The following is a 15,650-nucleotide window of genomic DNA, read 5'->3' as shown; positions in this document are numbered from 1 at the left end:
TTGATAACTTCTCAGAGAAGTAATACTGAGGCAAACCTGTTACATGGGGATAGGGACTACACAATCGTTTAGAAATGGTCTGACTCTGGAATGAGCTCCATCTGATCTGTTTTACAGAGACATTTTTAAAAGGCCTATTCACTTTATGAAGCGTTTCTCCCTGAAGTTCTCCAAAAACACCAGTGTAATAGCTTTTTTTGTGGCTGTACTGAAACGACTCCTAGTTTATTATAAATAGACAGGTGCTGTTGCTGAAAAATCCCTCTCAAACATAACTCAGGGCCACACCAAATGGCAGGGGAGAGGGGGTGATCGGAGGAAGGCTGGAGAGGCAGTTGTGTAGCTGTGAGGCAGTAAAAACACAGGACAAGATGAAGCTCTGTGATTTGTCTCAGCGGTCAAATATTGTGCCAAAGAAAATTGTATAAAGTTTGAAGGGAGTGGAGTGGGTGACAGAGCCCTTGCACGAAAGACAAGATGAAACACTCAATATTTCCATCCACAGTAGACGTGTCCCTACTTATTAACAGGCAAATGTAGTGGGGGAGAGTGGCCAGCTGAATCTTTTATGGTTAGGGGGGCGTGCTGAGGAAGGAAAGAGAATAAAAAAATATATCAAACATACTCTCAGTATCATGCTTTTAAATGTGCGTTGTAGGGGCCTTTGGCATTTGAGGAAATGACACAATTCTTTTACCCAGAGGAGGAGAGGCCTCTCTTCTCCGCAAAGAACGCCTCCTCGAGCACCGGTCGAGGGGAGTGAACGTGCGCTGCTTAGGTCATCACACAACACAAGTCTACAAGGTTTCACTTCCCTGTACTTGACGCACTGACATGAGTTGAAAGCTCGAAGTAACAAAAGACACGCGAGAAGCTCATATCAGGATAGTGATTCAGTAGAATTTCACCTGTAAGTTCCATTGTTCCTGTGGACGGTTATTTCCACACTGGCCGTGTTTTTACTTCTCCCTTGTTTGTTTTAATGCGGTTTTCATGCTGTGTATACCGTATGTGTGGTAGAGTGTGGTGTGCAGCTTCGCACGGCTCGATTTTCTCTGCTGTGACTTCAGCTTCTCTAATGCACTGACTGAGCAATTTGTGTCCATCAAATTTAATATATCTGAGTTAAAATGCCTCCATACTGCTCCTGTGGTGTCATCCAAGTGTCCAGAAGCGCAGACATTCAAATTAAACTCGAAACTAGACAATTTACACCATGTTTTCTACCTAAATGTCCACTGTGAACTCAAACACTTCACCCACCCCTCCATCGGCATAGTGGTAAGTAGATCATAAGTGAATTAAAATTTTTGGTTGAACTATCCCTTTAACATAGAAAAAACTAAAGATGAAATTTGTTTTACTTATGTGTAAAAAAAAAAAAGGAGAAGTGAGTCTAGCCTTGTGATCATTTCGTTATGATAAAGATGACAGCAGGAGCCAAATAACAAAATCCTCTGGAGCCCCAGTGGAGCCCCAACATATGAAACTATAATGGCTCTCAGTAGAACATATGCCTCCACCGAGCCCTAACAGTCACACTTTAAATGACACTTAAGTGACCTTGATTGGGATTTTTTAATCAAGATCCATGAATGATTCTCTGAGAAATCAATGAAAATGTCGTCTGGTAGTTTGCGTAATCCTGCAAACTAACAGACAAACAAACAGACAAAAATATACCAATATACCGAAATTCATATGATCACAATGTCAGAGATTGACTGTGGAGGCCTGCACATGTTAGGGACTATTTCCACAGATTGTATATAATTATAGCTGGACTGGATGATATGGCCAAAATTAAATCTGTTGATATCAATAGTTATCATGATAAATGTTTATTTCTTTATGTTCTAAAACTTTAGACTAAATATGTTTGAATGAAAGAATGAAAAAACTTAGATAAACAACAAAATATTTTACAAATCTGAGGTGGATAAGTTATAAATAATGTATTACACCTCCTCACTGGGCTTACTCAATGCATAAGCAATATAAATATTTAAACATATGTTGTTATATTGCTATTAAATAAAGTTATATGGTGATAATTATTGATATTATTTTATAGCACAGCACTAATTACAACATTAAATATTATAAATGTTACACATACTCCTGCTTTATAATTGACATTTTTACAAGAGGGCCCACAGAAGAACTGGAAATCAAAACAGGAGTTATGGATGAAGATTATGGTATAGATGGATTTTAACTCCCTTCATCACTTCAGCCAGCAAGTTGATCAAAAATCTTTAGTTACAACAGCAGATTATTTTCATTGAAAGATTCACTGAGAGACGTTATCAAGGAAACCTTATTCATTGTTTTTATCTTGATGTGGTTGGAAAATAACCTGCAACATGTGTTACTCATTTCATAAATCTCTTACCTAAGCAGGGCATAATATTTTACAAAATGATAATATATAAAATGTCGTGAAGGAGGGATTTAAGATAATACACCCCAGTGTGTTTCTTGGCTGTGTGATGCTTAAGAGGGAACTCTTCATTAACATGCCAACAACAAGAAGCCGCTTCTATTCAATTTCCAGTCTGGTTAACCTCCAGCTGAAGTCTGTGTTTGGCTTCATGAACCAAACGACAATGACCGACACGGCGCCGCAGTGGCTGATGCCCCACATGCCCTGAAGGGGCAGAAACTTCAGGTCGACTGCACATGCCTCTGATGCCAAGCTTGCACAACATGGAGCTGCTGAAGGGAGTGACTGTCTCTCGGTACAATGCTTTTCTCACTGTATGGTTAACAAATTACATATAGCAAGCAGAGCGATAGGGAGCTGTAATCGTAACTTGCCTCTGTGCTGTTGTGATTGGAGAGATGATTCATGGGAAAGATGGGAACAGGCTCTGAAAGCAGCTGGGAAAAGATCGAGCCAACGTCAGCGTGTGGCGGGTCGACAGAAACCTTTGTTCTGATCTTTTCTGAGTTAAAGACCAGTTCGATAAAGGAGTAAAGTAACAGTCTCATGACCATTGGTGCTACACAAGATACCAATGTAAGAGGACCAAAGCACTGCAGGCCCCCCACAAATTATTTTGTTGCAAGAAAACAAAACAGGATGGGGGATGTCTGAGGCACCATTAAAAATCTGCCAAGAGATCTGTCCAAGATCTGAAAGCAGAAATTACAGCTTTGTGAAACAAGCTGACCACATTGTCACAGTAAAACATGTTATAAATTCTGTCTAGCTCAGGACAAGAAAACATCCACATTCAAAAGCTTTTCTTTCCCGGTCCAGAGAAAAGACTCAAAGATTTGCTCATTGCTATTTAACTGAGGGGGCGTGTGTCTACTTGTTTTTGAGATTCTGGTACATATACAAAAATGCCCTGTCAAATGTAAATTTTGCTCAAAAAAGCAAGTATGGCTGCCAGTGCAATAAATTAATTTCACTTGATAACATGTCCAACAATTGCAATCATATTGAACTGCTGCAATAATTGTCTTTTTGGTTTTATTAATAGCGATCTATCAATTTATGTGTTGTATTATTCATTTATATTCACTTTGGATATAATCTCTGTCTTAGACAATTTAGCCTGTTTCATTTTAATAAATTGTGAGTGGGTGTTTGTGGTCTATTATTAGGGTGTGAGTGGGTGTATAGCTTCTGTTCCGATGAAGCTGATTATGATGCTAATTACAGAAATGAGAATATATTGATTATATTCCAATATTTATAGACCTGTCTCAAGTTAAAATCAGCCAATAATAATGCTCATGATAATGTACCAGTCATGACCTTGTAAGTAGCTTGTTTGCAGTAGTTGTCTTTGGTTTGTTGTTAGTAAACGGTTCAGGTTGGGTTTGACGTCTCTTGTGATCTTTGTGACTCTGCACGTTGTTAATGTGCCGTGTCTGCATCACCCACATTACCCTGATCTTTAAAGCACAAGGGCAACAATGGAAAAGCTGCATTGATTTAATCATTATTCATTCATCAGATCAGCTTCTATGTTTCTATTACCTTGAGATAATCCTGAGATTAAGCGACATTGAAATATATTTAACCTGATCAGTGCAAAGCCACCCTGATTCTAAAGAGCAGAAACAACATACTCTTATCGGATATCAGCTGTTTGTTTGCACCACAAACTGCAGCCGACTGGTGGAACGTTTTGTTGTTTATTCAGTCACACTGTGGGCAGACCTGCTGAACACGAACAGTTTTTATTTTTTCACTTAACTCATCACATTTATTCTTTTCTTCAGGAAGACCTACAACAGTTGATACTGATGTCCCTCCCGAATGTCGCCATCCTGGGGCAGGACCCCCTAACAGGTACAAGATAGCAACAAAATCCTATCAGCGCCATGTCTGTCAGCAGTGAGAAAGTAATTATACTTTATATACGAGTCCATATCTCAGCTATCTGTGAAACACATTAAGGGGATAATCATAGGAAGGGTGGTGGTGGGGGCTGAGGATGATGGCGATGATAATGATGATGACAGTTATTTCTGTGTCCTCAGAGGCAGCGGTAGAAGAACTCAGGCGACTTCTGCTCCTGTTATTGGGTTGTTCCGTGCAGGTGATCACACACTCACATGATCATCACACCTTTTTAAAAGTCGATAATGACGCCAGTGTTATTCTGCTGAGCCTTTGGAAAACCACTGTTTATATTTGTGTTCAGTATTTGACATCTTTAGCCAGTAGCCTACTAGTGGTCAGTCTGTCGACCCTGGGGCCTGATCCTCTGCCCCTGAGTAAAATAATTACTGGATGGATTATCTTGAAATCTGACACAGAAGTTTTTGGTCCCCAAATAGTAAATAATAATGACTCAACTGATGCCCACACTTTTTGGTAAGGCCCAGATTTGTACATGTCCAATGTTTCATGGCAGGATACCCCATCTTTCAAATGAATCCCATGGCAAAACTGAACTTGATAGTATTTAAAAAACAGAAACCAGGGGAAAGGTAAAGGGTCTGTATCTATGTAGCACATTTCTAGTCTTGATAACCACTCAAAGTGCTTCACATTACAGTTTTGCCATTCACCCAATCAAACACACATTCATATGCGCAGAACTTTCTCTGCCAACACAGCCATCAGTGGCAAGTTGGGAGTCTGTGTCTTGCCCAAGGACACTTCAGCATGTGGGATGGGGACACTGGGATCAACCCTGTGAATAGTGGATAAGGAACTATAGCTCCTGAACCCCTGCTGACCGATTGGCTTGTTGAACGTGGGCAGAAAGACAATCAGTCAACTATAGTGCTGTAGGATTTTGAAGTTTGGGAAAGCTGAAGTGATGGAGACAAACACATTATGTTTATTCAGTATCGAGGAAAAACCTTCAACATGAGCACATTGTTCTAAGAGCCTCATTGAATCAGCTGTGATGTTGTAAGAGGGGATTGAATATTTTTCATTGGTACTGTACATATTGAATATTACCACTGATAATGTATTTTCAAGGGGTACAGCATAGACAATCTTTAAACTAAATTAGATGAATTACATAAAAATGTGTTTAATTAGCAAATATTTGATTAGCTGATAATTGAACAGCTGCAATTAATGATTATTTTATTTTTGATTACTCCCTTGATTGTATTCTTGATTGGTCAATGACTTGTTTAGAATGTCAGAAATCGTAACAACAAATGCCCATCATCACTTTTGAGATACAGTTTAAAAATGGACCAGCAGCCCAAACCCAAAGAAATTCAGTTTACAATCCTATTATAAATCAGAGAAAAGCTCCTCAATGTTTGACAGCTTTGATTGAAATCACAGAAATGTTGAAATGTATATATTTTGATCTACACACACACCCTCTGTGTCCGCAGTGTGAGAATAAGGAGACATTCATTCAGCAGATTCAGTCTCTGGACATAGAGACTCAGGCGGCCATTGCCAGCTGTATTCAGCAGGTACGTTCATTTCAGATGTATAAGACATTCACCTGCTGATCATCAGGATGAGGAGATACTGTCCAGAGGAGACACTTCTAAAATGATTTTTATTCATAAATATGATTTAGTAAAGAATTGCATCACGGTCTGGCCTGAAGGCTGACAGTGTGGAACTATTAACTCTTCTGCTCTGGGTAAGTGTGAGCTGCCTGTCACTGTGCTGGCTCCCTCTTTAAGACCTCTGGCTGCCACTTGTGACTGCAGAATGGCTCCTGCACCACTCTTTACCTCCACCATTTATTTTCTGTCATTCACAGCTGTCCTCTCCAATAAGGCATGAATGCCAAATTGCGCTCCTTTAAAAATACCCCCTGTGGATAATTTCCAGTTTTACAAAAAGAGTAGGTTGCATACCAGTGTGTCTGAATTACAGTAACAGCATGTTTCCACCATCGTTTTCTTTGCCAGCCTCATAAATCACCGAAGTGAGAGGTGTCCTTCCTGCGAAGGTGGATTCATCCCCTGCTTGCTGTTCACATGCCTTCCACCTGAGGACATTTTAAACCTGTTTACATGATTATTAGTATTGCATTCATTAGTCAGGCATTTTTGGACACACTTCACAGATAGAAATATGAAGATGTTTTTTTTCCAATTGCACACAGATGCATTTCTGCTTAGTATTCACACAACCTTCATACCACCTGGATAATTTGTCTCAAGATCAGCCATTCTGTGTCAAGTTTTCCCAGACGCACATTGATCTTATCGCAAACACGAGACCCTGTCCTTGCTGCAGGTGACTCAGGATCCACGCATGGTGCTGCCGCTGCAGTGGGAGGAGCTGGTGGAGGTGGAAGGTGCAGACTTACAGCCGGTGTTCAGCTCCATGGCCAAACAGATTCAAAGCCTGATGGCACAGAGAGACACTCACCTGGAGGTATGCATGTCCACACTCAAAGGAAATTTTGACATTTTGGAAGATATACTATTTCCTCTCTTGTCCACAGATAGATTCATACCCGTCTCATGTCTGCATGGTAAATGTGAGGGTGCAGCCAGAAGCCAGTTAGCTTAGGTCAGCTTAGCATAACGACTGGAAAAAAGGGGAATTAGCTGTGTGGGCTCTGTCGAAAGGTATCAAGATGCGCTGCTAAAAGTATTTTAATCCCCGCCCAGGGATGGAGTAGATTAGTCAAAGTTGGTGATGCTGAGAAAAAGGCTATATAATAAATCATATTAAACAGAGTGAATCAGCACAACATATTTAATTTTTCCTTTATTTACTTAATTATTTTACTTTAAAACATACTGCAAACTTAAACACCATCTTGCTGAATGTCAAATATTCATACCATACCAATATTGATTTATCATAATTAGCAACTGACGAAATACAGCCCAGTTATACATTTATGACTCAGATATGCTTCTGTAGAAAAGCCTGTAAAATCACAACATTTCAATTTTATACTTAGTTGTGTTTGAAGTAATTGAACAAGACATTATGAACTAATTAGCGAGAGGCTTTTGAAGGGCTGATTGGTAGATTTTTTCCCCCTTGAAAAGAGCCCGGCTTGCACTTACCAATAGACTGTAATTAAGGATGAACGACACGTCTCCACATCCTCCCACCATCTACAAATGAAACCAACGTACCCCAGATACGAATGTCGCCATCTTGTGCATTTAGAGCCAGAGTCTATGGAATAGCGTTTAGGGGATGGCAGGGTAGTGAGGTCCTGTTGATACAAGCACTCGACTAGTTAGTTAGTCTGAGCTGTCAATCGTTTCATGTATTTGTATAAAATCAAATAACTGATTAAGACTAAACTTACTGGAAGAATGCACATTTGAACGTACAACAGTGTGATACGAACTACCCTAAGTTTTTAGTTTAGTTCATGTCTCATCAATTAACTTATACTGCAGACAGCCACCAGGTGGTGATCAAGACTCTTGACTCTTGCTTAAGGTTTGAGGAACCGTCATTTCATCCATTTTTATAAACTAGGATCTTCAGCCATGTATCCAGTCCTCATGGTAAGCTAAGCTAACTATCTACAGATGGTAGCTTCATGTTTACCATATAGAGACATGAGAGTGATATAGATCTTTTAATCTAAATACAAGTTAATTCCAATAATGTCAAACAATCCTTTAATATTATGTATCACATAATTTATAGACAATGTGAGAGAACCACTAGAACAGACGCCAGACACGCTGTGATGATATCTGACATAGTCATAAAATCATTTCAAAATAAATCTTGTGGGGCTTTGTGGTGAAAGATGAAAACACATTATATAAGAACAATATCTCCCGGTGTTTCCTCTCTACCTCTGCAGAAAAATATCAAATAAAAACAAAAGACCAAATCCTAAAAATATGCTTGATGTTTATCCTCTGAGACCTGTACGATGATTTCATCCACACCAGCATGATAATGAGAACATTTCTTTTTATGAAGTAATAAATTTGGATTAACTGAAAATTAAAGCATGCATAAGTAACTACAGCACTTTTCATTGTGCCATATATTTGATCAACATTTTATTCCTTATCCCACTCGGATCGCAATAATTCTGACGTTATTGTTATAATTGTATTCAAGATGAGTGGGCGGTGGGAGAGATTAAAATTCAGTATACTGTGGAATATTAAGATGAAAATTAAAATGCAGTGGACTGAGGTGCTCTCCTGCACTGTCAAAAAAATTATATTGCAACAAAAGACTGAGATATATTATGTACTAAGAGCAAGATCATTTTTGCTCTGAGACGCAGACCATAATAATTACTCAATATATGATGTTTTAGTTTGAAGTTTGACTGGGATCTGTTTCTAGTTTTTGTATAAAAAACATTTTTAAAGGGTTTATTTCAGTGTTGACCAGTTAATAAGACAATTTTTGGTAACACTTTATATTAGGGAACACACAAAGTGAACATATCCAAGCACTTGATTGTAATTCATGTACAACTTCCTTACTTACCATCAATAAGCAGTAATTAGGAGGTTATTAAGGGAAAACTGTTAATCAACGGAATAGTTGCAGAATAAGGTCATTAAGAATAAGGCATTAATACATGCTTTATAATGACTAATAAAGAGCCAATATGCCTCTAATATCCATGCTAATAAGAAACTAGTTAATGGTTGATATGTGTTCCCTAATATAAAGTGTTACCCAATTTTTATTTTATGGATACTTATTTATGGATTACTTATGAGAAAAGGTAACAAACTGACTCAAATAAGGTCTCCTTGTTGTTTGTTATTTGAACTGTGTAACCACATGAAAATGGAATTTGATTTTCTTCTGCTGTAATGTCATATAAAATCTCAAATAGACCACAGAGGGACAATGACAATAAAATATTTATTTGAAATTCATTTTGAACAGGCATCATCACTTGCATTTAACATTATGAGTATAACCCTTCCAATAACCTTTTCATCATTCCTGTGAGTCTTTCTTATTTTTTTTTGCATGTCTCCTTCTGTCTCCAAATCTTTTCCTCCAACCTCTTTGTTCTCTGCCTCATCTATCGACCCATCTCCGACTCCCTCACTCTCCCAGAGGATAGCGGAGCTTTGTCGGGAGCGGGAGGCCCAGGCTGACTCAACCACGGTGCCCCTGGGTGGTCAAAGCGACGAGCCACCCCACGGTCTGGCACTCCAGCTGGCAGATAGCAAGGCCAAACTCCGCCGCCTTAAACAACAACTGTGAGTGAGCGTGTGTGTGTGTGTGTGTGTGTGTGTTTTTACTTGTACTTATACATTTATGGGTAACATTTTGAGCATAGACCTTGATTTTTTTTCTGGACCTTTAGGGTTAGAATTAGGTTTAGGTCAGGATTAAGCATATCGTTGGGTTGGTTTAGGTACGGGTAAGGGGCTGGCAAATGCATTATGCAGTGTCCTCACTAAGATAGAAGTTCAAGAATGTGTGTGTGTGTGAGATGGAAACTCAAGAGAGCCTTTAGAAAAGTTGTGATAAAGGTCAACATAAAAAATTAGCAAATGATTAAGTCACACTTAACAATACACAAAACTGTGAGTTGTTACTCCACAGGGAACAAATCAGGGGCTAACTGCTCTAATCCAATTCCCACAATGGATTCAATGTAGACTATATCATAATGTCACTGTTGGCCAATTATAATTTTGGACATGTTTTTTGCAAATATAACCTGTCATAATATAATGTTATTTACAAGTAAAGATATCACAGACAAGTCTCAATGAAGAAAACCGCAATCAGGAAAATGCTATTAAGAACATTTTGTTTGTGTTGTCCCTCTGCTTTCTTGTGAACTCGATAGCTCAAGAACGCCTTCTTCAAATTTGGTACAAACCTCACAAACCTTATTTGGCCTTGAGAATGGTTTATCTGAATAATGCATCAAGAGAATTATTTCAAATAGGGTTCACAGACTCATGGATGAACTGATACGATTTTGGTGGTCAAGGTCACGGTGGCCTCACAAAACATGTTTTCAGCCTCTGGAGCATATCTCAGGTTTGACTTGAGGGGGTTTCTTCAATTTTGACCAGTTGTCAATTGAACTCAAAGATGAAGTGATTAGATCTCAGAGGTTAAAGTTCATGGTGACATCATATGAATCTAGAAAAGACATATGTAGTCTGAGGCAGTCCATAGCGACTTGGCTTGGGAACCGGAGGGTGGCCGGTTCAAGTCCAGCATGGACGGAAGTTAGAGAGGTGCCAGGTCACCTCCTGGGCACTGCCGAGGTGCCCTTGAGCAAGGCACCGAACCCCCGAATTGCTCCCCGGGCACCTTCATGGCTGCCCACTGTTCTGTGTGTGGTCACTGTGTGGATTGTGTTCCGTGTGTTCCATGTGTGCTCTGTCACAGGGATGGGTTAAATACCTAGGTCAAATTTCCCCATGTTTGCATGCTGCATGCTGTGTGGGACCATAAAGAGGAATCTTAATCTTGAGATTGCATTGGTTGGTACAGCCATACAACCACAGAGCAACAACTCTAGTTGAGTAATGATGGTTTTATGTTTGACTATTTCCAGGGAAGACAAAGGGGATCAGATATTGGATTATAAGCAGGAGATCCAAACCACGGAGGAGCAGCTGAAGAAACTTCAGAAAGAGGTACAGACAGTCTGCAGTGAACCTGACCCAGCTTAGCCCGACTTGTACTGCCAAATCGGAGATATTATGTTTCTGTTTTTAACAAGCTTTGGACGGACACACAGGAAGAATTTATCACACATAAAACTTAACTAATATGGCAATGGCTATAATTCACTGTATTTTAGGCTCAAAAAGGACAAAGCACAGCCAACGGCACAGAGCACAGCTGTCTTTTTATATCCAGTAAGTTGATTCCTCTTAGGTCATGTATTTAGCAGCAATTACACTGCAGCCAACTACAGTGTTGTCCAGAGGAACACTGCTGTTCAGCTTCTGTCCCAGCTGAACCTGACAGGTTGAGAAATATTCAGAACAAAACTAGATGCATGATCCTGGGTCATATAAGGTCACGATGTTCCTTCCCCAAATCATTTAATTGTATTATTCCAGTAGAAGTAATATTACTAACAATCTAAGGTTTTGTACTTGCAGCATTATTTCATACTACAACATTTGGGCTACTGTAAAAAACATGTTGACCTCTGTAGAGAGGGTAAAGAAAACAACTATTGGTACAATTTAGATGAAACACACTAGTGAAAATATCACTAGGATTATTTTATATCCAATTTCTGCCAATAGATTCCTTTCACATAAATCTCCCTTTTCAGACTGAACCTTTGAATTACTTCCTCATTTTTTTCATCACTATGTTATTATTTCCTTAATCTAAACCTGGCCCAGGTTTTTTATCTCCTTATCTTTTTGTGAGGATATTTCATTGCTTCTAAGCACACACACACACACACACACACACACACACACACACACACACACACACACACTATTCCTTCTCTCTGTATCAGACTTTGTCAACATTTGTTCTGCTGCATATCCCATATCTGTATACAACCTTTTTTGACCTCATTCCCACTGGTGTTTGAATATGTGTGTACGTGTGTGTGCATTTTTGTTTGTGTGTGTGTGTCTGCAGAACCGCACTCTACAGGGTGAGGTGAGGGGCATGCGTGCACTGCGGGATGAGCTGGACTGCGCCAGAGAGCGAGCTACACGGGCCGAGCATCTCCAGACTGAGCTTCAAAGTTGTAAACACAGATTGCGTAGCCTGGACCTCACGCGCACTCAGCTGAAGGTACACACACACACATACTCGAACCCTTTTGAATAAGCATTGAACAAGCAGCGCATCTACCTCTACACCATGAAATACATACAAAATTGTTGTGTCAGTACGTTACATATAGACATCAGCATGAAACATATTCACATTTTATATTTTATATTGCCATTTTATACATATACACACAAAAAGCGGCCAAGACAAAGAGAGTTCCTCATAGAAACATTACCAGTGAAGGTCGTATAAAAAAGATCCCCCTTTGAAAGTGATCCCTGAGTAGCTTTTTTTTTTTAAAAGATGTACTCTCAGAAGCCATTTATTCCATCTGTGAGCTTTTCAATCAGGAGTGAGTATGAACAAAGTCAGAGAACGAGGTTCTATTGTATGATGTCATCGGGATTTACAGCTCGGAGCTGCTTCATTGACAGAGAACAGGAGTATGGCTTCAGTTATTGGAACTTTTATACCCAAATGAGATTTATTCTGTGGTAGTAGAACTGTTCTGAGGCGGCAAATGTGCTCATATCCTTGTAAAACACCTCAGTGACCTCACTGTCACCTTCTTTTTTGGATTTATTCTGCGTCCCTGTGACAGCCCAAATTAAATGGTGGGATCAATTTTTCTTGTGTTTGGATTCATAATTAATTTTGACACTGTGAAGTTTAGCAGAAGAGCGGACATTAAATGTTTATATGCATTCCACTGCTGGAAAACTCAAGATTCTAACAGTTCAGATCTTATTTTCACAGTTTCAGGCCTTGATAATGGAGCATGCACCAAGTAAAGTGTTGACAAACTCAGTGACATCTCTAATAATAAGTCACAGGGAAGAATCACAAATGTTCAGATCTTTAAAGGCTCGTTTTGATTTCCCCTCAAAAATCGAGTGGTTCATATCATCATGTTGCCTTGTTTAGCATCTGTTTGTCTGAACAATTGTGTATATTACCCTGTCACACATTATTTTAGTGGTAGAGTTTATAGATCTCAGTAATTACTCTGCGGAGGCTGCTACCACACCCAACCGACACAAAGTCGATAAGAAGAGAATTACACTTTAAACACAGTTTAACATGCACTGATGATAACTGTTATAATTCTGAGCCCAATTTGTTGCCGGGAGCTCTAATTTTTCTTCTTTCTGAAGAATTATGGAGTGATATTTTCTTTCAAGAGGAGGAGATTCTTCCACCTCCTGTGAAAACTGGCTCAAAAGATAAGAATGAAAAGCAGCTACAAGTAATGCCAGGCTTTTGTTGCTGGATACATTTGAATTTTAACCTTGTTTGAGGAATGTAAGCAGGCTTTTCTCAAACAGGTTTTCATTTCACAAACTCTGAATTCTCATGGTGTCAGTATTTAATTGTGACAAACAGCTGGATAAGAACTTTAATATCATGAAAAGATTAATAAGATTTTATCACATTACATAATAAGCATAGAACAATTTTCTATCTTCTACAGACACACACATATTATCTTCCATACTGGGGGACCTTGATGCACCATTCCCTTCCATTCCTTATCACCCCCTGTCTGTATCTTGATCATAACTATCCTAATTGAGGTTAAAGCCTATGCAGGACTATAGGCCTATATTACTGCTCTCAACATGTATAACTATAGAAGAAATTACTGGCCAAATTCTTTACAATGTAAGAATAACTGTGGCAGTTATAGATGTCGGTAAATTAGACGACGTGGTTGCAATGTAAATTACAATTACAATTTCACAACATATCATCTTGTGTGCTGTTGCAGACAAGTGTGGGACAAAGACCAAAAAGCTTTGATGAGCAACAATGAAAAATTAGAGCCAGACCAAGGTTTTGGTTGATCAATAAAAATTGGTATTGGCATTTATGTTTACCAATATGAAACCTTTATTATACATAATAAACAATGTAGAAAGGCTTTCTCATAAGAATTTTAAGAATTTTTATATTTTACACAAAATATTGTGTTTATTTCTTTGATTAAAGTTCTATATATTTGGTTGAATTTATATTTTCTTTTTATGTATAGTTTATAATAAAGTTTATAGGTAAACTGAAAATGTTCAAACCTCAATTACATTTCTTTGTCATGTGGGTTAATTATGTATATAAACATCGGTCGATGTATCATATCTGACATATTTTACTCCCTAATATCAGGGTTGGCATTGACTTCGCAAAATCCATATCCGTTGGGTTCTAGAAATAATGTGTACAAATATTTGTTCTGAATGTCCACTTAATGTCCAGTTGACGTAATGATGACTCCACTTTATCAATCAGAATTCCATGTTTTCCCATCCTGTCTGCAGGAGCAGCAGCAGCTGTGTGCGGCGCTACAGGAGACCAAAGCTCTCCTAGAAGAACAGCTGACGGGCGCTCGGGCACGTTGCTCTTCGTTAAGGGAGCTGGAGAGGGACAATCTTCTGTTGCGAAATAAAATCATGGATCTGGAAGCGGTGGGTGGAGCCATGATGTTTAACTTTGTGTTTGTGATCATACAGTTTTATACTCACTAACTTTTTTTAAATTGTAGAGTATGTTTGTATGTGCACTTGTTGGACATAGTAGTGTATGTGATGGTTCTCTATGTACATACGTGTGTGTTGTAGTTTAATATGTAAGGAAATAACCAGTCTTTCTTAAAAACCTTGTATGTCATAAATGTAGCAAATATCTCTGTATGTTGTGTGTGTGTGTGTGTGTGTAGGAGCGGGACACTGAGAGGCAGCGAGTTGACGAGCTGCTGGAGATGAACATGAGCCTTGAGGCAGACCTGAGGCACAGCAGCAGTGACGGAGGTGGCAGCGTTCATGCTCCAGTCGCTGCGATTCACCAAAGTTTCCACCAATCAGATCTGGAGTCTGACGAGGAGCTGAGCGAACTGATTGGTCAGCGCAGTTGCCTCTTTGCACCTTGTCATTTAAGACATTTTATTTAACTGATTAGAGGAAATATGTTGAAGGGAATACTGGCCCACAGGTTATCAATCAGCAATAATCAAGTTCAATCTCTTTTCCTGCGTTTTATTTTTATGCCTCTCCTCTTTTTTATGCTTTATTCTTTATTTATCCCTTCCTTTGTCTCAGATCAGAAGCCATTGAGCGTGGAGGTTGGTGAGGCCTCAACGCTGATGCTACTGGGAGCAGAGCAGGAGAACGCAGAGCTAAAGAGACGACTGGAGGAGCTTCAGGCCCAGCAAGAGGTTAGAGCATCAAAGGTTACAACTCTTAGAATAATATATAACAGTTTACCTCTCCCCTGCTACAGATCTGAGGTCAAAGCATAGATTGGGTCAAAGCAGATTATAATCAAAATAAAGATAATTAAAGATCATTGGAGGGATCAGTGGTTAGAGGGAGGAGACAGAAGAGAGATGATAGAGCTTTAGAAGCACATGTCCAACTCCATAATATGTGAAGCAGAGCGTTTACTGTGTTTGCCCTTATGTTTTATAATTGATATGATCATCAGAAAGAAGTACGTTGGTGTGTTTAAT

The 15,650-nt window shown here is 39.1% G+C and overlaps 1 protein-coding gene across 4 annotated transcripts in view; it reads left to right on the top strand.

The window, feature by feature from the left end:
* Positions 1 to 15,650, top strand: part of ccdc88b (coiled-coil domain containing 88B) — a 47,277-nt gene that overhangs the window by 5,057 nt on the left and 26,570 nt on the right. For 2 of the 4 annotated variants that reach the window (XM_069531149.1, XM_069531152.1), the window contains 10 exons: positions 4,240 to 4,309; positions 4,501 to 4,559; positions 5,830 to 5,913; positions 6,695 to 6,835; positions 9,482 to 9,627; positions 10,950 to 11,031; positions 12,008 to 12,166; positions 14,464 to 14,610; positions 14,862 to 15,042; positions 15,241 to 15,356. In XM_069531149.1, the coding sequence (XP_069387250.1) occupies positions 4,240 to 4,309; positions 4,501 to 4,559; positions 5,830 to 5,913; positions 6,695 to 6,835; positions 9,482 to 9,627; positions 10,950 to 11,031; positions 12,008 to 12,166; positions 14,464 to 14,610; positions 14,862 to 15,042; positions 15,241 to 15,356 (1,185 nt within the window). Of the gene's footprint in view, positions 1 to 4,239; positions 4,310 to 4,500; positions 4,560 to 5,829; positions 5,914 to 6,694; positions 6,836 to 9,481; positions 9,628 to 10,949; positions 11,032 to 12,007; positions 12,167 to 14,463; positions 14,611 to 14,861; positions 15,043 to 15,240; positions 15,372 to 15,650 lie in introns of all 4 variants that reach the window. The other 2 variants (XM_020089997.2, XM_069531150.1) reach the window with 1 other exon arrangement.

This window comes from Paralichthys olivaceus, chromosome 9, assembly GCF_024713975.1.
Source record: "Paralichthys olivaceus isolate ysfri-2021 chromosome 9, ASM2471397v2, whole genome shotgun sequence".
Lineage (NCBI taxonomy): Eukaryota > Metazoa > Chordata > Actinopteri > Pleuronectiformes > Paralichthyidae > Paralichthys > Paralichthys olivaceus.
This window is presented reverse-complemented; position numbering and strand designations above follow the sequence as displayed.